Here is a 23,328-nt window from a genome sequence, read left to right on the forward strand (position 1 = left end):
GATCACAAAATGTAACTAATATGGACTAAAACTCAATGTTTCATATTCTATCAAAAATGTGCCTTCTGCTCTAGCCAGGCAGCTCAGTTGGTGAGGGTGTCATCCTGATACCCAAGGTTGCAGGTCTGATCCCTGGGGCACATACAAGAATCAACGTAAGTGGAATGTTTCTAGTCTTCTCTATATAATGGAGATAAAAGAAAATAGGCACCAGAAAGATATAGACAAATAAGGTAAGCTCAGAGTGACTTTTAATATGCCAATCAATGTTAATAAAACACAAGTCAAACAGACAAGTGCAAACATGTTTTAAACCAAAATCAATAGGAAAATAAACAAGACAAATTCCCCACCCCCCACATCTATTAGCCAGTACTATTAGTCAAATGGCTAATCACAGATAAAATATATTTTATGAAAAGCTTGGAATAGTCAGAAGTCATTCTGGCATTTCAAACAGCTATGTACAATATTACCAAGATTAGTTTATATACACAAATATAGAAGAGAAACTGGGCAAAACAGTTAAAAACAGACTAACAATACAATAAAGTACAAAACTTGGATGAAGAGAGGAAACATTTTTTAAAGTCAGGGAAGGGCATCATCAGAAAAAAATTACAAAACCAACCATCTTTATACTACATTAATACAGCATTCCAAAAGGGGAAAACGGTGCATTTCTCCAATGCACTAGCTTGAAAGTTCAAAGGGGGGGAAAAGGCAAATAGTTGCTTTTTATCAAGAGCAACTATGTATTTCACATAATTGTTTGCAAAAGAAAGCCTATTAACAACAATGATTGTTTAATGCTACAATTTTACAGCAAAGACAAAACTAAAATAGCAGCAAATTCACAAGGCAATACTTCCACAGAATTATTCCATGGTTCATACAGTGCCTAAAAGTGCTCCCAGTTGGATATACAAGTATAATTCACAATTAAAAAAATATATATATATGACTGACACACAGGTACATTGAAGGTTGAGTAGTAACTGATTCTCTTAGCATTTCCCTTTTCGAAGGGAGAATGTTTGTAATAAAGCCCTTGAGTCCTTTTTACCAGTCACTACAGGGAAGGATACCTTTCATCACAATGCAACAGCCAACTATAAGCAGCAAACCACCAGTGGTTAAACCTGGAAAGGCCAATGTAACATCCAACAGTGACTGACATCCTTACAGAAGACTAACTGGTAAAACTAGACAAAAGCCTGATAGAGCACTGGTCAAAATACAGCTTTTAACTGTAATTCACAAATAAAAGTCCTAAAATGTATTTCAGTATAACTACTGACATCGATTTTGAGAAAGTAATAGCAAACTGGATTCTAGCAGTGATTTCAACCTAGCTTAGCTTCCTCTTGTCACAGTTTTTTTAGGGGAGGTGGGAAATGAGTAGTTCAGTATATGGTAAGGCTGACAGAGCGGTTCATTTTCTTTCCTATAAGGCGAGATGTTCTATTACTCTGGGTGGTGGACCTAGTGGCCATCCGGTCAGTGAAGAGTACTCTTTCCTCGGCTGCAGCTTTTGCCATCTGGGCTTTCTTGAGTTCTCTATAAACATAAAAATAGAAAATAAGACTTTTTACCTAAATCCTATAAAGGGAGGATTCTTTTTTTAATTAATTAATTAATTTATTTTTATTTTTCTGAAGCTGGAAAAAGGGAGGCAATCAGAGAGACTCCCGCATGCACCTGACCGGGTTCTACCTGGCATGCCCACCAGGGGGCAATGCTCTGCCCATCTGGGGTGTTGCTCTGTTGCAACCAGAGCCATTCTAGCGCCTGAGGCAGAGACCATAGAGCCATCCTCAGCTCCAATGAAGACTTGGCTGCGGAAGGGAAAGAGAGAGACAGAGAGGAAGGAGAGGGGGAGGGGTGGAGAAGCAGATGGGCGCTTCTCCTGTGTGCCCTGGCCGGGAATTGAACCCGGGACTCCTGCACGCCAGGCTGACGCTCTACCACTGAGCCAATCGGCCAGGGCCTAAAGGGAGGATTCTAAGAGGCCAAACAAAAACTGTATTATCAGCTGGGAAATCTTTGCATGTCATCATTATTCTAACATGCAATTGAAAAGAGGAAAAATACAGTATGACACTTTAGCTTCTGTTCAAATAACTTAAATTTATAATCTATTTGTGCTATCAGAATTAAAATATATACACTTAAATACAAGTAATAAAGATGCTAGTAATGACTGGGTTTTAATAAAAACTTCAGAAAGAACTCTAAACTCTAACTTACATTGTAAAAATATCTTTACATAAGAGATGAAAGGAAAATTCTAATTCCTATCTGTATGAACGATAGTATCTATCAAAATAGTGGCAAATAAATCTTTACATATTTCAAGTCAGATTAGATTAAAATCAAATTGGTAGTAATAAAACAAATGAACTCGGGCCTTGGCTGGTTGGCTCAGTGGTAGAGTGTTGGCCCAGCATGTGGATATCTGAAGTTTGATTCCTGGTCAAGATACATAGAAGAGGCTCCCATCTGCTTCTCCACTCCCCCTCCCCCAATCTCTCTCTCTCTCTCTTCTTCTCCCACAGCCATGGTTCGAATGGTTTGAGCAAAGTTGGCCCCATGCCTCTGCCTCAGGTGCTAAAATAGCTTGGTTGCCAAGCAATGGAGCTGTGGCCCAGCCAGGCAGAGCACTGCCCCCTAGTGGGCTTGATCCTGGTAAGGGCACATGCAGGAGTCTGTCTCTGCCTCCCTTCCATTAACTAAATAATAATAATAATAATAATAATAATAATAATAATAAAAAAGAAGCAACAAATGACTGCACACCTAAAGGCAGGGGTCCCCAAACTTTTTACACAGGGGGCCAGTTCACTGTCCCTCAGACCGTTGGAGGGCCGGACTATAAAAAAAACTATGAACAAATCCCTATGCACACTGCACATATCTTATTTTAAAGTAAAACAAAACGGGAACAAATACAATATTTAAAATAAAGAACAAGTAAATTTAAATCAACAAACTGACCAGTATTTCAATGGGAACTATGCTCCTCTCACTGACCACCAGTGAGAGAGGTGCCCCTTCCAGAAGTGCGGCGGGGGCCGGATAAATGGCCTCAGGGGGCCGCAGTTTGGGGACCCCTGCCTAAAGGGAACAACTAGGAGGAACAATTAATTTATGTTACTTGATGCTTCTCTCTCTTCCTCTTCCCCCCCAAATCAATGAAAAAAATTTTACAAAATAAAGCAAATGAATTAAACTTATTCCAATTACTTTTGAAAATGTCAAAGGTCATTTACGTCAAAATATGAGAATCAGCTACTAACCCAATCAACATTAATCTCATCATTTCCCGAAAATTAGTTTCACAATGTTTCTAGGCACTGGCAGAATGGCTAATGTGGCTAGACCAGTGGTCGGCAAACTCATTAGTCAACAGAACCAAATATCAACAGTACGACGACTGAAATTTCTTTTGATAGCCAAATTTTTAAAACTTAAACTATATAGGTAGGTACATTACTTATCAAGGTAGCATCTGCACACGGTATTTTGTGGAAGAGCCACACTCAAGGGGCCAAAGAGCCCCATGTGGCTCGCGAGCCGCAGTTTGCCGACCAAGGGGCTAGACCATCGGCCCAGTATGCGGAAGTCCTCGGTTCAATTCCCAGTCAGGGCACACATGAAAAGTGACCATTTGCTTCTCTTCCCGTCCTGCTCTCCCTTTTTTCTCTCTTCTCCTCACACAGCCAGTGGCTTTAATTGTTCGAGCGTCAGCCCCAGGCACTAAGGATAACTTGGTTGATTCAAGTATCAGCCCCAGATGGGGGTTGCCGGGTGGATCCCAGGCGGGGCACATGTGGTAATCTGTTGATCTCCCCTCCTCTCACTTAAAAAAAACAAAATGAAGAAACTAACAAACAAAAAAACACAATGTTTCAAGGAATTCTAATTTATGATAAGAGTTTGGGGGAGCTAAATATAGGCTCACTTAGCTATATGGCTTGGGGATTATCACCACTTGCAAATATATGTTACTTTTAGAAAAACTTTATGTCCATCATAATTTTAAAGTTTACAAACAATACAAATTTAAGGCAGAAGTCTCCAAACTTTATAACATCCAAATCACTATATCCTTTACTGACAGAAAGCCTAAATCATCACATTAACATTTGTGAACTAATGAAAACAACAAAGTAAAAAAAAAAATCCTCACTTACTTCTGCAAAAGTGAATTTTTGAACTTTTCAGCATTCAATTCTATTCGTAATTGTTCTGCACTTTTTCTAGAAGCAGAAAGCAGCACTGAATGCTTTACCAGTGCCATTGCTGAAGGTCTTCTCTCTGGATCTGGATGAATCATAACCTTAATAAGAGAAATAAAATTAAGGCAAAAATATGTGACTTAGTAAAATACTGAACTATATCAATAAAGTACTTCATATATAAAATACTCACCTTTAGCAAATCTGTAAATTCTTGGGAAAGCACTTGTGGAATCCGAGGTAATCTACCCTGTCTGATTTCATGCCACTGATCTCCATTTCTGGGGAGAGGTTCAGCACCAGCAGCACATACCACTGTGAGGGCAAGGGCAAAAATATCTGCTTTTGGTAGATGGGAATAATCCTGTAAAATTAAGAAAAAAAATGTAAGGAAATATAAAAAATTGTCAAAATAAGGTAAGATTATACCTCATAATGATTTATATAGTTGAGAAACAGGACAAAATTAAAATATTCAATGCCACATTGAAGTTTAGGATCTATTCAGAGAACAAGTAAATTTGGGATAATTATTCTAATTATAAAGTAATATACACTTGATCTGTGGTGGCACAGTGGATAAAGGACTTAGAAAGATGAGGTCGCCGGTTCAAAACCCTGGGCTTGCCAGGTAAAGGCACATACTGGAAGCAACTACTAGGAGTTGCTGCTTCCTGCTTTTCCATTCTGCTTTCTCTCTCTCTCAAAAATTAAGAAATTTTGCCTGACCTGTGGTGGCGCAGTGGATAAAGCGTCGACCTGGAAATGCTGAGGTTGCCGGTTCGAAACCCTGGGCTTGCCCGGTCAAGGCACATATGGGAGTTGATGCTTCCAGCTCCTCCCCCCCCTCTCTCTCTCCCTCTCTGTCTCTCTCTCTCCCCTCTCTAAAAATGAATAAATAAAATTAAAAAAATTAAAAAAAAAATACATTAAAGTCTCTAAAAATTTAAAAAAAAAAAAAAATTAAGGAATTTTAAAAAAACCTAAAAAAAATATTTTTATACACTTCAGGAGGGAGGGGTGGTAAATGTATTTCTAAAAGCAATGTTTCCTCTATCATTAACCCAATTCAACCCTCAGAAGACATTCCTATCCCTCTAGGTGCATTTGTATGAAAACACAAAACATACATGCATTGACAATAAATACACCTATACATATAAGATACAAATATACATAATAAGAACAATGTTCATATAATTTATTTGTTCTACTTGTTATATATTTAAAATTTTTATTTATTGATTTCAGCAAGAGAGGAAAGGAAGGGAGGGAGGGAGGGAGGGAAGAAGTGAGGAAAGGAGGGGGGAAAGGAGGGAAGAACCTCGAGCTGTTCCTGTATGTGCTCTGATTGAGAATTGAACCAGCAACCTCCACACCTCGCGACAATACTCTAACCAGCTGAGCCATATGACCAGGGCGACTTGTTCTATTTTCATTCTAAACTAATTAAGAAATATTTCATCCCTCTTCAAAACAGTATTAACTGTGAGCTATAATTTACATAATCGTTCCTGTGTTACTAAATACTTATTTACATTGTTCTTTGTATAGGAGTATTTCAGTAAGAGACTCTCAGAAATAGAAATTCTGGGTCAAAGTTCGCCTGATTTTAAAATGTTACTAGTTATTAATATACTTTTTTTAAAAAAATTTTTTTTAATTTATTCATTTTAGAGAGGAGAGGGTGAGACAGAGAGAGAGAGGAGAGACAGAGAGAGAGAAGGGGGGGAGGAGCTAGAAGCATCAACTCCCATATGTGCCTTGACCAGGCAAGCCTAGGGTTTCGAACCGGCGACCTTAGCATTTCCAGGTCGACGCTTTATCCACTGCGCCACCACAGGTCAGGCTGCTTCAGACTTTTTATTTTGTATTACTATTCAGTTACTAGCTTATAATTTAACACATCTGCATTTATACACTTATCAAATGCTAAAAAGTATTGTAAAGTAAATGGCTTTTTTTAAGTGAGCGAGACACACAGACAGAAGAAAGAGACGAAAAGCATCAATTCATCGTTGTGGCACCTTAGTCGTTTACTGACTGCTTTCCTACCTGTCCCTTGACAGGGTTTTGGGGGGAACTGCAATTCAGTCAGTGACTCCTTGCTTAAGCCAGCGAGCTGGTGCTCAAGCTGGCAAACTTGGGGTTTTGAACCTGGGTCCTTGGCATCCCAGGTTAACACTCTATCCACTGCACCACAGTCTGGTCAGGCTGGGATTTTTTGGGGGGTTTTTTTTGACAGAGAGAGAGAGAGAGAGAGAGAGAGAGAGAGACACACACACACACACACACAGGAACATTAAGCTGCTCCTGTATGTGCCACAACCATAGAATCAAAACCAGCAACCTCTGTGCTCCAGGACAATGCTCCCATCAACCAAGCTATCTGGCCAGGGCTTAAATTTTTTTGTACTGATTGACTTATTTTTAGAGAGATAGAGAAAGGAGGGGAGAGGGGAGGGGAAGGAAAGCAACATTCATTTGTTGTTCCACTCAGTTATGCATTCTTTGTGTGTGCCTTAACTAGAGATCAAACTCGCAATCTTGTCATTTTAGGAGGACGCTCTTGACACACTGAGCAAACTGGCCAGGGCCACAAATGGCATTATTAAAGAAGAAAATTTACCTCCTGCAAAACTTCATTTGCAAGAAAACGGCTATCACCCTCTTCAACTTGTGGACTAGAGATTCTTGTTACATGTCCAAGATCACCTAGAAGTATTGAAAAAATACATCAAAGAGTTAAACACACCAGCTTCTCTCTATTTTAAGACAATAATCTGGTTATCTTTCTTTCTTACCTATTTTAAAGATAACTTTGTTGGATATCAAGTCATCTTCATCTCCATCTTCAGAGGTAGCATTTGGGATTGAGGTTCGAGATATGAAAATATTACCTGTCAAACAGTTATTTAAATAAGCCACACTAATAACAGAATATCCAAAGTTCACAACTGGCACACATCAGAATCATCCACAAAGCTTTTAAATATATAGATTCTTTTATGTTATAACCCAAACCCAAGGAAAGTGAGCGTCTCAGCATGGAAAATGAGGTTTTATTTTCTATAAATATATTTTCTGGCCTAGCACTGTTCCTTGAACACTTAGAAACCACTACATGATTCTCTTCACATCTGCATACTAATCTTCAGAAGTTTTAACTATTCAGAAACTATACAAAAGGCACTAAGACTAATTTGTAATGCTGCCAAAGTACAAATTTTAATCTAATGCTACAGGACTGGTGTGAAAAGAATGAGTCATGTACCTGTTGAGTTTGGCTGACCATATAGCGTCTTTTATCACAACATGGCTTTGTGGTTCACTATTTCAGCTCAATGAACACTTTTTTATTTTTTATTTTTTTATTTATTTTAAATATTTTATTTTTAACTTTATTCAGTTTTTTTTTTTAGAGAGAGAGAGAAGGGAGAGAAGCAGAAAGCATCAACTCTCATACGTGCCTTGACCAGGCAAGCCCAGGGTTTCGAACTGGCAACCTCAGCGTTCCCAGGTCAACACTTTATCCACTGTGCCACCACAGGTCAGGCAATGAACACTTTTTTATACTTTGTCATCTTCAAATTTGATTAAGCTTATAACTAATGTAGTTTTAGTGGCAGATTTCATTTTAATAGTTTTATCAATATAGTACTGAACTTATGATAGTCAAGTCATCTTCCCAGTTTTGTTTTATGTATACATAGGACAACATATTTTGTGGTGGTATTTATAAATTCGAAATTTGAAAACTTAATTATTTTCAACTTCTGTACTTACAATACAAGGGTCTACTATGTTTGACACTTAATACCCTAGCCCAGTGGTAGTCAACCTGGTCCCTACCACCCACTAGTGGGCATTCCAGCTTCCATAGTGCGCGGTAGCGGAGCAACCAAAGTATAAATTTAACTATAGTAAGTTGTTTTATCAAGATTTATTCTGTCAAACTTAGCGAAAATCCGACATAAAGTACTTGGTAAGTAATTATTAGTATATGTTTTAACTTGCTGTAACTCTGCTTTATAAATTTTATAAAGTAAAGTTACTTCCCTACTTGCCAAGCAATGGAGCAGTGGCCTTAAGATAGGCAGAGCATTGCCCTTTAGGGAGCTTGCCAGGTAGATCCCAATGGGGGAGCGTGCAGAACTCTGTCTCTCACTTAAAAAAAAAAAGTAGTATTATAAGGCCCTGGCTGGTTAGCTCAGTCAGTTAAGAGCATCATCCTGCCTGACCAGGCGGTGGCGCAGTGGATAGAGCGTCGGACTGGGATGCAGAGGACCCAGGTTCAAGGCCCCAAGGTTGCCAGCTTGAGCGGAGGCTCATTTGGTTTGAGCAAAAAGCCCACTAGCTTGAACCCAAGGTTGCTGGCTCCAGCAAGGGGTTACTCGGTCTGCTGAAGGCCCACGGTCAAGGCACATGTGGGAAAGCAATCAATGAACAACTAAGGTGTTGCAACACGCAATGAAAAACTAATGACTGATGCTTCTCATCTCTCTCCGTTCCTGTCTGTCTGTCCCTGTCTATTCCTCTCTCTGACTCACTCTGTCTCTGTAAAAAAATAAATAAATTAAATTAAAAAAAAAAAAAAAAAAGAGCATCATCCTACAACAATATGGTTGCAGGTTTGATCCCCAGTCAGGGCACACACAAGAAGCAACCAAATAAGTACACAACTAAATGAAACAACTAAATGGAAAAACAAGTTAATACTTTTCTCGCTCTCTCAAATCAATGGGGTTGGGGGGGTGGGGGATTAAGATACTAAAGAAGATACCAGTAAGTGGAAGCATATAGTGTTCACAGATAGAAAGAATTAACATCATTAAAATGTCCATACTACCCAAAGCAAACTATAGATTAAACATAATTCCTACCAATGGCATACTTCACAGAACTATTATATGGGACCACAAAAGATCCCAATTAGCTTCAACAATCTTGAGAAAGAACAAAGGTAGACTTATTACACTACCTGATATCAAACTATACCATACTAATCCAAGACATACTATAGTAGTAAAATCATACTAATCAAAACAGCATGTGCCCTGTCAGGGTACCTCAGTTGGTTGGAGCGTACTCCTGATATGCCAATGTTGCAAGTTCCATCCCACACACAAGAGTCAACCAATGAATGCACAGATGGGTGGAATGGTAGATGTTTCTCTCTCTCACCCTTCCTCCTCTCTCTCTAAAATTAATCAATAAATTAAAAAAAACTGTTTTGGCCTGACCGGGCGGTGGCGCAGTGGGTAGAGCGTCGGACTGGGATGTGGAGATTCCGGGTTCGAGACCCTGAGGTCGCCAGCTTGAGCAAGGGCTCATCTGGTTTGAGCAAAAGCTCACCAGCTTGAGCCCAAGGTCGCTGGCTCGAGCAAGGGGTTACTCGGTCTGCTGAAGGCCCACGGTCAAGGCACGTATGAGAAAGCAATCAATGAACAATTAAGGTGTTGCAATGCACAACGAAAAACTAATGATTGATGCTTCTTATCTCTCCGTTTCTGTCTGTCTGTCCCTGTCTATCCCTCTCTGACTCTCTCTCTGTCTCTGTAAAAAAGAAAAAGAAAAAAAAACATTTTTAAAGTATGTCACTGGCATAAAGAGACTCATAGATCAATGGAACAGAATAGAGCCCAGAAATAAATGTACTCCTTTATGGTCAATTGATATTTGACAAAGGGCACAACATACAAAGGGGTAAAGGCAGTCTATTCAATAAATGTTGGGTGTTGGGAAAATTGGATATATGCCCTCCCCCCAAAAAGAGAGAGACTAGACCACCATCTTACACAAACCATATACAAGAAAAACTCAAATGACTAAAATGTAAAATTCAAAACCAAAGAACTCTTAGGAAAAATACATGCAGAAAAATCTTGGACATCTACCTTAGCAATATTTTTTTTCTGGTATATCTCTTCACGTAAGGGAAACAAACAAAAAACTAAACAAATGGGACTATGTCAAACTGAAAAGTTTTTGCACAGCAAAAGAAACCAACAAAATAAAAAGACAATCTACTGAAGAGAACATATTTGCCAATGATAATTCTGGTAAGGTTTAATATCTAAAACTTAAAAAGAGCCTGACCTATGGTGGCGCAGTGGATAAAGCGTCGACCTGGAAATGCTGAGGTCGCTGGTTCAAAACCCTGGGCTTGCCTGGTCAAGGCACATATGGGAGTTGATGCTTCCAGCTCCTCCCCACCTTCTCTCTCTGTTTCTCTCACCTCTCTCTCTCCCTCTCTCCCTTTCTCTCTCCTCTCTAAAATGAATAAATAAAATTTAAAAAAAAGAAAAAAAAGAAAAACACTATTTAAAAAAAAAAAAGAAAGAAATCAGACAACTTTACTTCAGAAAAAGAAACAAGTCAATTAAAAAGTGGGCAAACTAAACAGACACTTCTTCAAGGAAGACCCAGAGATGGCTAACAGACATATGTAAAGTTGTTCAACATCAGTTATCAGAGAAATGCAAATCAAGGCCCTGGCCGGTTGGCTCAGTGGTAGAGCGTCGGCCTGGCATGCGGAAGTCCCAGGTTCGATTCCCGGCCAGTGCACACAGGAGAGGTGCCCATCTGCTTCTCCACCCTTCCCCTTCTCCTTCCTCTCTGTCTCTCTCTTCCCCTCCCGCAGCCAAGGCTCCATTGGAGCAAAAGATGGCCCGGGCGCTGGGGATGGCTCCTTGGCCTCTGCCCCAGGCGCTAGAATGGCTCTGGTCACGACAGAGCGACACCCCAGATGGGCAGAGCATCGCCCACTGGTGGGCGTCCCGGGTGGATGCCGGTCGGGCGTATGCGGGAGTCTGTCTGACTGCCTCTCCGTTTCCAGCTTCAGAAAAAAAAAAAGAAAAAAAAAAGAAATGCAAATCAAAATGAAATACCACCTCACATCTGTCAGAATGGCTATCATCAATAAATCAACAAGTGTTGTCAAGAATGTGGAGGAAAGGCAACCCTAGTGTACTGTTGGTGGGAATGCAGACTGATGCAATCACTATGGAAAACTGTGGAGTTTCCTCAAAAAATTAAAAACTAAATTGCCTTAAAACCCAGTAATTCCACTTCTGGGAATATACCCAAAGAAACCTGAAACACTAATATGAAAGAATATATGCACTCCTATGTTCACTGCACCGTTATTTAAAATAGCTAAGACATGGAAATAACCCAAAAGCCCTTCAATAGATGAGTAAGATATACAATGGAATACTACTCATATATAAAATGAAAATGAATCTTACTTTTTGCAATAGCAAGGATGGACCCAGAGCCGAGATGGCGAACCTTTTTATAAAAACTGCCCACTTCTGCAGTGCTGGTCAACCTGGTCCCTCCTGCCCACTAGTGGGCTTCCAGCTTTCATGGTGGGCCAATGGCGGGAGGGACCAGGTTGACCAGCACTGCAAAAGTGGGCGGTTTTTATAAAAAGGTTCCCCATCATGGACCTAGAGGGTATTATGCTAAGTGAAATAAATCAACAAAGAAAGACATACCATATGACTTTACTTACATGTGGAATCTAATGAACAATATAAATAAACTATATAGAAACACTCAGATACAGAGAACAGACTGACAGCTGTCAGAGAGGAGGGGGGTTGGAGGCTGGGTGAAATAGGTGAAGGGATGAAGCAACACAAATTGGTAATTACAGAACAATCACAAAGATGTAGATTCAGCATTGAGAATATTTATAGTCAATGATATTGTGATAACAATGTATGGAGCCAGGCAGATGCTTGAAGCAGTGGGGGAAACGACTGTGTAAAGTATATAATTTTCTGTCCACTTTGCTGTACATCTGAAACTAATACAAAATAATATTAAATATAAGCTGTAATTGAAAAAAATTAAAAATGTAAAGAACTCAGGTTAAATGGGAAAAATAATTGTATGATCTGGCTATCAGATGCAATTACAATGTGCTGATAAAAAAGGTAGAGATGGTTGACTTTAAAAAAATCATAAAACTATTATGGCATTCTGATAAAATGAGAGGGATTTGCACAAAGATGTTATTATAAGATTCACCTGCATTTTTTTCTGTATTTTTCCAAAGTTAGAAGAGGGGAGGCAGTCAGACAGACTCCCACATGCACCTAATTGAGATCCACGCAGCATGCCCATCAGAGGGCAATGCTCTGCCCATCTGAGGTATTGCTCCATTGTGGCTGGAGCCATTCTAGCGCCTGAGGTGGAGGCCATGGAGTGGTCCTTATTGCCCAAGCCAATTTTGCTCCAATGGAGCCTTGGCTGCAGGAGGGGAAGAGAGAGACAAGAGAGGAAGGAGAGGGGGAGGGGTGGAGAAGCAGATGGGCGCCTCTCCTGTGTGCCCTGGACAGAATCAAACCCAGGACTTCCACATGCCAGGCCGACGCTCTACCGCTGAGCCAGCTAGCCAGGGCCTCACCTGCATTTTTTTTAAGATAAAATAATTATAATGCATGTCCCATTTTCATGGTATTTTATAGGCTAGAAATACCACCATGTATGTATAGCATTAAGATGTCAAAGCGTTTTCACATCTCAGTTTATTCACTAAACTGTTAGCAACACAGGCATTTTTTATACTGTAGAGCCAAAGATTTAATAGAAGAGTGGGTATTTAGGGGGTTTTTTTGGTCTGGCTTGTCAGTATTTTAAAATAATTTTAACATGTACTATATTTCCCCATGTACAAGATGCACTCTTCCCCGAAAATTCTGTGGTCTGAAAACTGGGTGTATCTTATACAATGGTTGTAGGTTTTTTATTTGCATTTTCTTGTTTTATTTCGCTCATTGTTGAAGACAATGATTTGTCATCAGACATAAATGAGGACAAGTTAATGGAGAGGAATTTTGATAGTGATGAGGAGTTGTATGAACTTTATGATAAATAAAACTTCAGTTCAATAACTTTATGTAAAAAAATTTTTTTGAAATTTTGGGCTCCAAAATTAAAGGTGCATCTTATATTTATACATGGGAGCGTCTTATACATGGGCAAATACCATTCTTATTACTACTATTGTAGTAACTTTTCAGTTTAAGCTAAAATTATGTAAGTTTATACCTTGATTGGTACCACTACACCTTTAGTTTGAAATCTCTGTCTTTGAAAGAGTACTCTGATGCTGTTATTCTGAGCCATAGTATAGAGTCAGGTCTACTGGCACCATTTATATATAAAAACCGATTATTTGGCTGGAAAAGTCTAACATGAAAAGAAAAAATAAAACCACTAGTGTATTTCTATTTTCCAGGCCTGATTCACTTAAAACCTTAATTAACACTTTGTTAAAAACTGATTTTAGTGGGAGAAGAACAAAGAGAAAGGGAGAGGAAGAGGGGGAGGGGGAGGGGGAGGGGAGAGGGAGGGGGAGAGGAGAGAGGAAGAGAAAGAGAGGAAGGGGAGGGAGAGAGAGAGAGAGGGAGGGAGGGGGAGAGAGAGAGGGGAAGAGAGAGGGAGAGGGAGAGGGAGAGGAGAGGGGGAGAGGGGGAGAGGGGGAGAGGGGGAGAGGAGGAGAGGGGGAGAGGGGGAGAGGGAGAGGGGGAGGGAGAGAGAGGGAGAGAGAGAGAGAGAGAGAGGGAGAGAGAGAGAGAGAGAGAGAGAAACAGAGATCTGGTCCTGCATGTGCCCTAACCAGGGATTAAATCAACAACCTCTGTGCTTCGGGACGATGCTCTAACCCAGGGGTAGTCAACCTTTTTATACCTATCTACCGCCCACTTGAGTATCTGTTAGTAGTAAAATTTTCTAACCACCCACCGGTTCCACAGTAATGGTGATTTATAATGTAGGGAAGTAACTTTACTTTATAAAATTTATAAAGCAGAGTTACAGCAAGTTAAGGCATATAATAATAATTACTTACCAAGTACTTTATGTCGGATTTTCCCTAAGTTTGGCAGAATAAATCTTTATAAAACAACTTACTATAGTTAAATATATCTTTTTATTTATACTGTGGTTGCTCTGCTACCGCCCACCATGAAAGCTGGAATGCCCTCTAGTGGGCGGTAGGGACCAGGTTGACTACTACTGCTCTAACCATCCAAGCTAGCTGGCCAGACTTAATAAAATTAATACCATAATACATGCAACTTTGTTTTCTGAGTCATACAATAACCATTTTTATTCTTTTACAGATTAGAAATACTATCACATTTGTATACTACTTAACTTTTCAAAACTTTTTCACATTTCTCATTTTATTCTAATAACCCTGATAGCAGGGCCAAGATTAATTTATAATTACAGTTTTACAGTCTACAAGAAGCTTTAAACAAAGATGAGACTGAGTAGTTTACACAAGATGCCCCAAATTTTTTCAGCTCCTAATAAAAATTAGGTCATTAAATCAAATTTTGGGGGGTAATGAGATGAATGGAAATCATAAAACAATACTAGTAAGTTGACCAAAGATCTTTTAAGCTAACAATGAAAAACCATAATGGCTCTGGCCAACTAGCTCAGTGGTAGAGCATTGGCCTGCTGTGTGGATGTCCCAGGTTTGATTCTGGTCACGGTACACAGGAGAGGCAACCATCTGCTTCTCCATCCCTCCCCCTTTTGCCTCTCTCTCTTTCTGTTCCACTCCTGCAGCCATGGCTCTACTGGAGCCAGTTGCTGGCCTCTGTCTCAGGCACTAAGAAGAGTTCAGTTGCTGAGCAACGGAGCAATGCCCCAGATGGGCAGAGTATCACCACCCAGTGGGCTTACCCGGGGGGATCAGGAGTCTGTCTTTGTCTCCCTTCCTCTCACTGAATAAAAAAGAAAAACCATACTAAGATGTATATAATTTCATACTGTTTTAAAGAAATCATTTATTCTCTATAATCCTATAGAACACAGGTCAGAGGATCTGTAGTACTTACTAGGCTTTATATCCATGTGAACCAAAGACATTGAGTGAATATACCTCAAGCCCCGACCAACTTGCAAAAGGAGATCCTTCAACTCTGCTTCTATAAAGTAGCTCATGCTTCTGTAGTTTATACTTACAGCATCAGCTAAACTTCCACCTAAGAAACATGAAAAAAAAAATAGCATTTTCTTCTTTCAGACACAGTCTTACTTTTCTTCCTTGTATCTTTACCAAGACAAATGACATTTTATAGGACCTATTCCTTTCAACCTGCTTGTGAAATAAAACTTTTACTTCCTTTTTCAATAGGTAATACACTCACATGGGTACAAAATAGTCTCTGTAATCCATATACCCCAGCAACCCACTTGGTTCTTTTTCCCAAAGAAAACCACTGTTACGTTTCTTATGCATTCTTTTCAACTCCTTTTTATGTAAATACCTTTTTTTTTTTCAGAGAGAGGGATAGACAGGGACAGACAGACAGGAACGGAGAGAGATGAGAAGCATCAGTCATTAGTTTTTCATTGCGTGTTGCAACACCTTAGTTGTTCATTGATTGCTCTCTCACATATGCCTCGACCGCAGGCCTTCAGCAGACCGAGTAACCCCTTGCTGGAACCAGCAACCTTGGGTTCAAGCTGGTGAGCTTTTGCTCAACCCAGATGAGCCCGCGCTCAATCTGGCGACCTCAGGGTCTCAAACCTGGGTCCTCTGCATCCCAGTCCAACGCTCTATCCACTGCGCCACCACCTGGTCAGGCGATACTTTTATTATCTTGAAAATAGTTCTTTACCAATACATAAAGACTATTCCTTTATTATGTTTCTACCAAATTCCACTGTATAACTGAATGGTAATGCATTAACCAATCCTCTATTTGATCAACATTGTAAATACTTTCTAAGCCTTTGCTTAGCCATATATACCTTGGTCTAAGACATAACTTTGTACATTGGTCATTTCACACATATTTAGTATATCTCCTAGAAACCCACTATATGCTGCGTCAAAGGGCATATACAATATAATATTTACACGCATAGTTTATTTAAGTGTGTAATACTATTTTATCACATATGTTTCTGTAGCCAATAGGGCCATTTTTATTTATCCTCTGTAAGAAAGTTTAGGCCTGACCAGGCGGTAGTGCAGTGGATAGAATGTTGGACCCGGATGCGGAAGGACCTAGGTTCGAGACCCCGAGGTCGCCAGCTTGAGCGCAGGCTTATCTGGTTTGAGAAAAAGAGAAAAAGCTCACCAGCTTAGACCCAAGGTTGCTGGCTCGAGCAAGGGGTTACTCGGTCTGCTGAAGGCCTGCGGTCAAGGCACATATGAGAAAGCAATCAATGAAAACTAAGGTGTCGCAATGAAAAACTAATGACTGATGCTTCTCATCTCTCTCCCTTCCTGTTTGTCTGTCCCTATCTATCCCTCTCTATGTCACTGTAAAAAAAAAAAGAAGAAGAATCAAAATGGAGACCTTGTGGTAAAAATTTAATGAAAAAGGGACCCAAGTTGGTCCTTGAAGGACATGAAATTAAAGGCTATACATAAGTCCCAAGTTGAACTCTATACATGCTTATTTTGTTTTTCTTGGAGGGAACTAGAGAATAACTTACTTAATAGGAGTCTTGGTGAATTGTAGTGGTAAACTAGATCTGATAGATGGGAGAGGGCAAGGTTACAGAATGCCTTAAAAAACAGCTGAGTTTAGATCAATGGAGAATTACTGTCATAAGTACTGTTATCCACGCTAGCAGTTCATATAATGAAAGGGAAGGCTAGATGCAGAAAATGTATGTTATTAACTACTATATCCCACATACCATGCCAGGCACAAGAAATATCAAAATATGTATGGCAAGACTAGTGTCCTCTCACAATCAGTTTAATTTGAGTAACTAGCATATAAATAATTTGCCCTGTTCTACAACTGAGGTAGAAGGAACAAGGTTTCTGATTTTTTTTTAAACAGAGACAGAGAGAGTCAGAGAGGGAAGATAGGGACAGACTGACAGGAATGGAGAGAGATGAAAAGCATCAATCATCAGTTTTTCATTGCGACACCTCAGTTCATTGATTGCTTTCTCATATGTGCCTTGACAGTGGGCCTTCAGCAGACTGAGTAACCCCTTGCTCAAGCCAGTGACCTTGGGTCCAAGCTGGCGAGCCTTTGCTCAAACCAGATGAGCCCGCGTTCAAGCTGGCAACCTCGGGGTTTTGAACCTGGGTCCTCCACATCCCAGTCCAACGCTCTATTTACTTCGCCACCGCCTGGTCAGGCCCCAATCTTTATTTAACATTAGGTAGGCATTACTTGCCCTTGAAATTATGTCAGCTTCTGGTCTTTGATTTTTAAGAGATAAAAGAGACACAGACCCCTGGCCGGTTGGCTCAGTGGTAGAGCGTCGGCCTGGCGTGCGGAAGTCCAGGGTTCGATTCCTGGCCAGGGCACACAGGAGAAGCGCCCATCTGCTTCTCCACCCCTCCCCCTCTCCTTCCTCTCTGTTTCTCTCTTCCCCTCCCGCAGCTGAGGCTCCATTGGAGCAAAGATGGCCCGGGCGCTGGGGATGGCTCCTTGGCCTCTGCCCCAGGCGCTAGAGTGGCTCTGTAGTGGCTCTGGTCACAACAGAGCATCGCCCCCTGGTGGGCGTGCCGGGTGGATCCTGGTCGGGTGCATGCGGGAGTCTGTCTATCTCTCCCCGTTTCCAGCTTCAGAAAAAAAAAATACCAAAAAAAAAAAAAAAAAAAAAAAAAAAAAAAAGACCGACTTAAGATAAAAGTAAGTATTCCTTCAGTAATCATTCATTTGACTCAGAAGTTTACAAAGGAACTATTATGTTACTCACCATTACAATACTCATTCTGTATGAGCATATGATCATCTTCTGCCCATGCAGAGAAATACCGAACTACATGAGAATGCTGTCCAAGCACTGCATGAGCATATACTTCTCTCAAAGCGTTCTGCCTAGGAGAAATTATGAGAATAGAATGATAAATCATTTTTATTCAAGTCTAAATTAAATTTATCTGAAACTTCATGAAAGAAACTTGACTTCCATATCTACCATTAAGCTATAAAACAACTTGCTTAAGAGAAAAAGTTAAGACTTTGCCAGATTTCTCCAAAATATTCCTTCCATTAAAGAATGGCAGTTAGAAAGGAGCAACCTTACCAGTTAGGTTTCAAAATCAGATAGCTCATATTATGTTACCAAGTCCAAATAGTAACTAATGTTATAAAATAAAAAGGATCTGCTTGACCAGGTAGTGGCGCAGTAGATAAAGCACTGGACTGGGACACAAAGGACTCAGGTTCGAAACCCTGAGGTCTCCAGCTTGAGCACAGGCTCACCAGCTTGAGTGAGGCATCACACTGGGTTGAGCCCAAGGTCGCTGTCTTGAACAAGGGGTCACTCGCTCTGCTGTAGCCCCCCCAGTCAAGGCACGTATGAGAAAGCAATCAGTGAACTAAGAAGCTGCAATAAAGAACTGCTGCTTCTCATCTCTCTCCCTTCCTGTTCATCTGTCCCTCTCTGACTCTGTCTAAAATAATATTTAAAAATAATAAAAAAAAAAAGGATCATTTTTATAATACTAATTTATAATAATACAATCTTTTCCTGATTTTATTATATAACCTCTCAAAAGTTAGAGAATTAGATTCAATGCCTGATGACCTAAAACCTAATATCTGTAACACCATATGGAACAAAAGATTAAAAGACAAAAATTTTAAAACATACTCATCAACAGAGCCGGCCAATGGCTTTTTTGATCGCTTAATGGCATAAATGCATCCATCCAGTCTCTTCACACACTTAAACACAGAACCAAATTCCCCAGAGCCAATTTTCTCTAGCTCATGAAATTCTGTCGTATACCGTGACTTCATATTGCTTTCAGTAATTGTAATTCTCTGTAATAAAAAGTGTAATGATATGCATAACACAAAGACAAAAAACTGATTTTTTGCTATGGTGATAGCACTTATGAGTAAAATTTTTAAACTATATTGTATGTTTTAATGCTTACTTAACACGTATATATGTAACTTGTTAAGAAATAGAAAATCAAAGTTCGAAAACAAGAAGGAAATTAAAAGCTATTTACTTTAGCAGGTCTTGTTTCATCTTCAAACTCATAATCACTGGCTTCCATCTCTTCACCACAGGAACTGAAAATTAATGTATTTTGTTCATTAATAAAACAGAAATATATCAACTACAGATCCAAAACTTTTCCTAATAGGTGCATGGTGACATGAATTTTAATGAATGAAAACAAATAAGAGCCTGACCAGGCAGTTGCACAGTAGATAGAGCATTGGCCTGAGATGCTGACTCAGGTTCAAAACCCAGAGGTAGATGGCTTGAGCACAGGTTTGTAAAACAACCCCAAGGTCACTGGCTCCCCTGGAGCGCCCCCCCCCCCCTCAGAGGCACATGTGAGAAAGCAATCAACAACTAAGGTGTTGCAACCGAGGTGATGATTCTCATCTTTTTTTTTTTTTTTTTTTTTTTTTACAGAGACAGAGTCAGAAAGAGGGATAGACAGGGACAGACAGGAACGGAAAGATGAGAAGCATCAATCAGTATTTCGTTGAGCATTGCTACACCTTAGTTGTTCACTGATTGTTTTCTCATATGTGCCTTGACCGCAGACCCTCAGCAGACCGAGTATCCCCTTGTTCAAGCCAACGACCTTGGGTCCAAGCTGGTGAACTTTTGCTCAAACCAGATGAGCCCCGCGCTCAAGCAGGCAACCCAGGGTCTCGAACCTGGGTCCTTGGCATCCCAGTCCGACACTCTATCCACTGTGCCACCGCCTGGTCAGGTGCTTCTCATCTCTTTAACTTCCTGTCTGCCTGTCCCTATCTTCCCCTCCTCTTTCATGCACACTTAAAAAAAGAAATAAAACAGAAAAGCATTTAATTTTGTAATTAGAAAATGCAGCTCAGCTATGCCTCCTGTGCTGTGGCACAGTGAAAAGAGCGTAGACCTGGGATGCTGAGGTTGTGGGTTCAAAACTCAGGACTTGCCCTGTGAAGGCACATACAACAAGCAATCAATGAACTAAAGTGCAGCAAATATGAGTTGATACAATTCTTGTTCCACCCTCTTCCTCTCTCTGTAAAATCAATTTTAAAAATCTTAAACAAACAAACAAAAAACCCCCACAGTCCTGGCCAGATATCTCAGTTGTTTAGAGCATCGTTCTCAAGTGCAGAGGTTGTGGGTTTGATCCCCAGTCAGGGCATATACAGAAACGAACTGATGTTCTCTCTTATTCTCTCTTAAAAAAAAATAAAACAAAAAACAGCTCAGCTGATGAAAATGTGATCCCTACTGAGATATGCCCATTAACCATAAGCCAACACCACCAACCATATCAAAATTAAAGTCTTTCTCAATCAACTCTCTCTGGCTACCTTATTTTTGACACCAGTGGGTTTTTTACCAGCTGTCTAGACTTTTTAAGAGAGAGGTGGGAGGAAGACAGAAACAAAGATCTGTTCCTGTATGCACTTACTGGAGATCAAATCAGCAACCTCTGCTCTTCTCAATGAACCTCCAACCAGTTATCCAGCCAGGATTCTAGAATTTTTCTTTTTTGAGAGAGATAAGCATCAACTCATAGTTGTGGCACTTTAGTTGTCCACTGATTGCTTTCTCATCCCTGCATGAGGGTTAGTGGGGGGCTCCAACTGAGCCAGAGACCCCTTGGCTCAAGTCAGCGACCTTTTGAGGCTCAAGCTAGAGACCTTGGGGTCATGTCTATGACTATGATCCCACTCTCAAGGCAGCAACCTTAGGGTATCGTACCTGGGTCCTCAGGGTCCAGGCCAATGCTCTATCCACTATGCCACCGTTCCAGATAGTTTTTCTTCCCTTCTCATGCCATTGCTTTTCCACAGCTGATTAATTCCTACCTATCTCTGCTGATAAATAGGTTCTAGTAATAGTGAAAAATTGCAGAACATAATCCCATGTCATTTAGTTAAAAATTAAATTTTTGTAAGTATACTAAACCAATCTTTAGTAGCTGGGGAATCAAAATATTGAATAACTCACTCATTCCAGTAAGTTCTCTTTCTTCTACGACACTGTCCTGAGGAATAAAGTAACACAGAGTCTGGTGTAAAAGGATTGATATTCACTTGAGGCGTCTGTCGAATGTCAATTTCTCTTTTTCCTGATTTTTCTGTATCCATGAATAGAGAACCACCTCGGAGTTTAACAGAGCTGGAATCAATTCCTCGTGCTTTGGAAAGCAAGCTCTATGAGAGGGAAAAGAAAGTTTTTAGAATCCATATCCTACAGACAAGTCTTCACAATCTGTCAACAAGCCTTTCTCCTGGCTGAACGTGTAGGTGAAAGAAACACAAGCCTTGAAATACTATAGTATATCAAATAAAATAGTTAACTTAGGAGTCTGAAACGGGCTGTTAACCACTTTTGAAACAGATTGCCAAGTAAGAAGGTCTAGATCCCTAAAGAGAATGAACGCATACTAAAATTTAAGTTCATTCCAGAGGCTATAAGTTAACAAAGCCTTTCTAAAAATAGAAAGCAGCCAGGGAGCCCCGGGAAAGCTCTCCCCTTCCCCCACTTTCCAGCTACAGAAGGCTCTGAAAAGCCAACCTCCACGGGGCTCCGCCCTCACTTCCAGAGGGATCTCGCCTTGGGCAAGTCGAATCAACAGTCAAGCGCAAAAGCACACATCTTCCTGAAGTAGTCTTACTCACTTAAACAAGTACACTTTCCATATTATCCTTACAAATGTGATACTTGCCTTAATTTCGGGAAGTGTCCGTTTTAAAATGTTACTTCTCAAGTTCTATAAGTGGTAATCAGCATATTTTCTTGCCACTTAACAAACAGGTGTTGAACGCCTACTTTATACTTCATTAGAGGCTTAAATGCTACTCTGATTTACAAGTCTCTAAGACTGTAAATGTTTGGGAGGCTAGCCTTTCCTCCCCTGTCGAAGCGCAGTCTCACTCTCTACCTCCAACTTTCCCCGTTATGGTGACATGACACGCAATGATAATGGAACGAAAATTATTCTAACCGAACTCCTGCGTGCGCCGCCCCAATTACAAGACAGACGACAGCGTTTAAAAGGCACCGTACGGTCGCGGCGCCGGGGAGTGTCAGGTGGCGGCCAGCACCCTTCCACCCCGCGTTATCGGGGCCACACTGGCCGCCGCCACGTCGGGGCAGCCCCCATTTGGCGGGCGTTCAATCGGGAGCCACCTGACGGCACCGATCAGCCCCTCTGAAACATGAAGTCCCCGATGAGGCCCTTTGTTCGGTTACATAATCTTAACGGACTACTTCTGGGCAGGGCCCAAAAGAAAGGCTGCCAACTTTTTGTCGCGGCGCTGGAGTGAGGGGGTGCGGCCGGGCGGTTATGTAACCGAACCCGGGCAGCGCCGCGCTCCACTCACCGCGCCTCGGCTCTTTTAAAGGCCGGCCCGGCGCGGGCGCGGGGCGCCCCGGCCCCGCGTCCTCACCTTGGGGGTGTGCGGCGTGTCAAAGAGCCGCAGCTTGCGGAAGGTCTTGTGCGGCGGGGTGCCCGGGTGGTCCGGCGGCCGCGGGCAGGAGCCCTCGCTGGCCCTGCGGTCCCCGTACCCGCGTGGGGACTCCGGGCCGCCGCAGCGCACCGGCGAGAACGAGCTGCACAGGAAGTAGGCGGCCGCCGGCGACTTGACCGGCGACGAGGAGCCGAAGCCCTCCTCCTCCCACGAGTCGCCCTCGGCTCCAGCGCCGGACGCGTCCGCGCCCGGGGAGGCGCTCTGCAGCAGCATGTCCTCTTCCAGTTCCCCGGGGCTGCCGGGGGCAGGGCCGGGCGAGCGGCGGCCCTCGGGCCCGGGCTCCGTGGGGCTCCGCGCAGGCGGCAGTGGCGAGTCGGGCTCCTGAAACGCTGAGTCCTCCCCGGTGCTGTGGCCGCTGCCCTCCTCCTCCTCTTCTTCCTCCTCCTCGCAGTCGCTGCAGGGCGAGAAGATCAGCTTCTGCCGCAGAGTGCAGGACATCCCGGCGCGGCGGGGCGGCGGCGGCTGCTGCCGGCTGAGGAAGCTCATCGTGACCCTGGGGCCTGAGCGGAGAACCGGAGAGCCGGGACTCGCGGAGTCCAGGACGCGGCCGGCCCAGGGGGCGGGTCTGCCACGTGCGACTGGGTGCGTCTGGAGACCGCGGCGGCGGATCTGCGTGGCGGTGG

At 41.8% G+C, this 23,328-nt stretch overlaps 1 protein-coding gene across 1 annotated transcript; it reads right to left on the minus strand.

The window, feature by feature from the left end:
* Window positions 1-243: 243 nt before the first annotated feature.
* WEE1 (WEE1 G2 checkpoint kinase) lies at window positions 244-23,328 on the minus strand. The gene is made up of 11 exons (XM_066365982.1): window positions 22,625-23,328; window positions 21,180-21,385; window positions 19,219-19,282; window positions 18,852-19,024; window positions 17,952-18,073; window positions 15,110-15,256; window positions 7,046-7,141; window positions 6,871-6,956; window positions 4,435-4,605; window positions 4,197-4,342; window positions 244-1,560 (listed from the first exon to the last, which is right to left on the minus strand). Exons 1-11 carry the CDS (start codon window positions 23,189-23,191, stop codon window positions 1,407-1,409), a joined length of 1,932 nt encoding a protein of 643 aa, XP_066222079.1. The 5' UTR covers window positions 23,192-23,328; the 3' UTR covers window positions 244-1,406.

Source organism: Saccopteryx leptura, chromosome 1 (genome assembly GCF_036850995.1).
Source record: "Saccopteryx leptura isolate mSacLep1 chromosome 1, mSacLep1_pri_phased_curated, whole genome shotgun sequence".
In the NCBI taxonomy this organism is placed as follows: domain Eukaryota; kingdom Metazoa; phylum Chordata; class Mammalia; order Chiroptera; family Emballonuridae; genus Saccopteryx; species Saccopteryx leptura.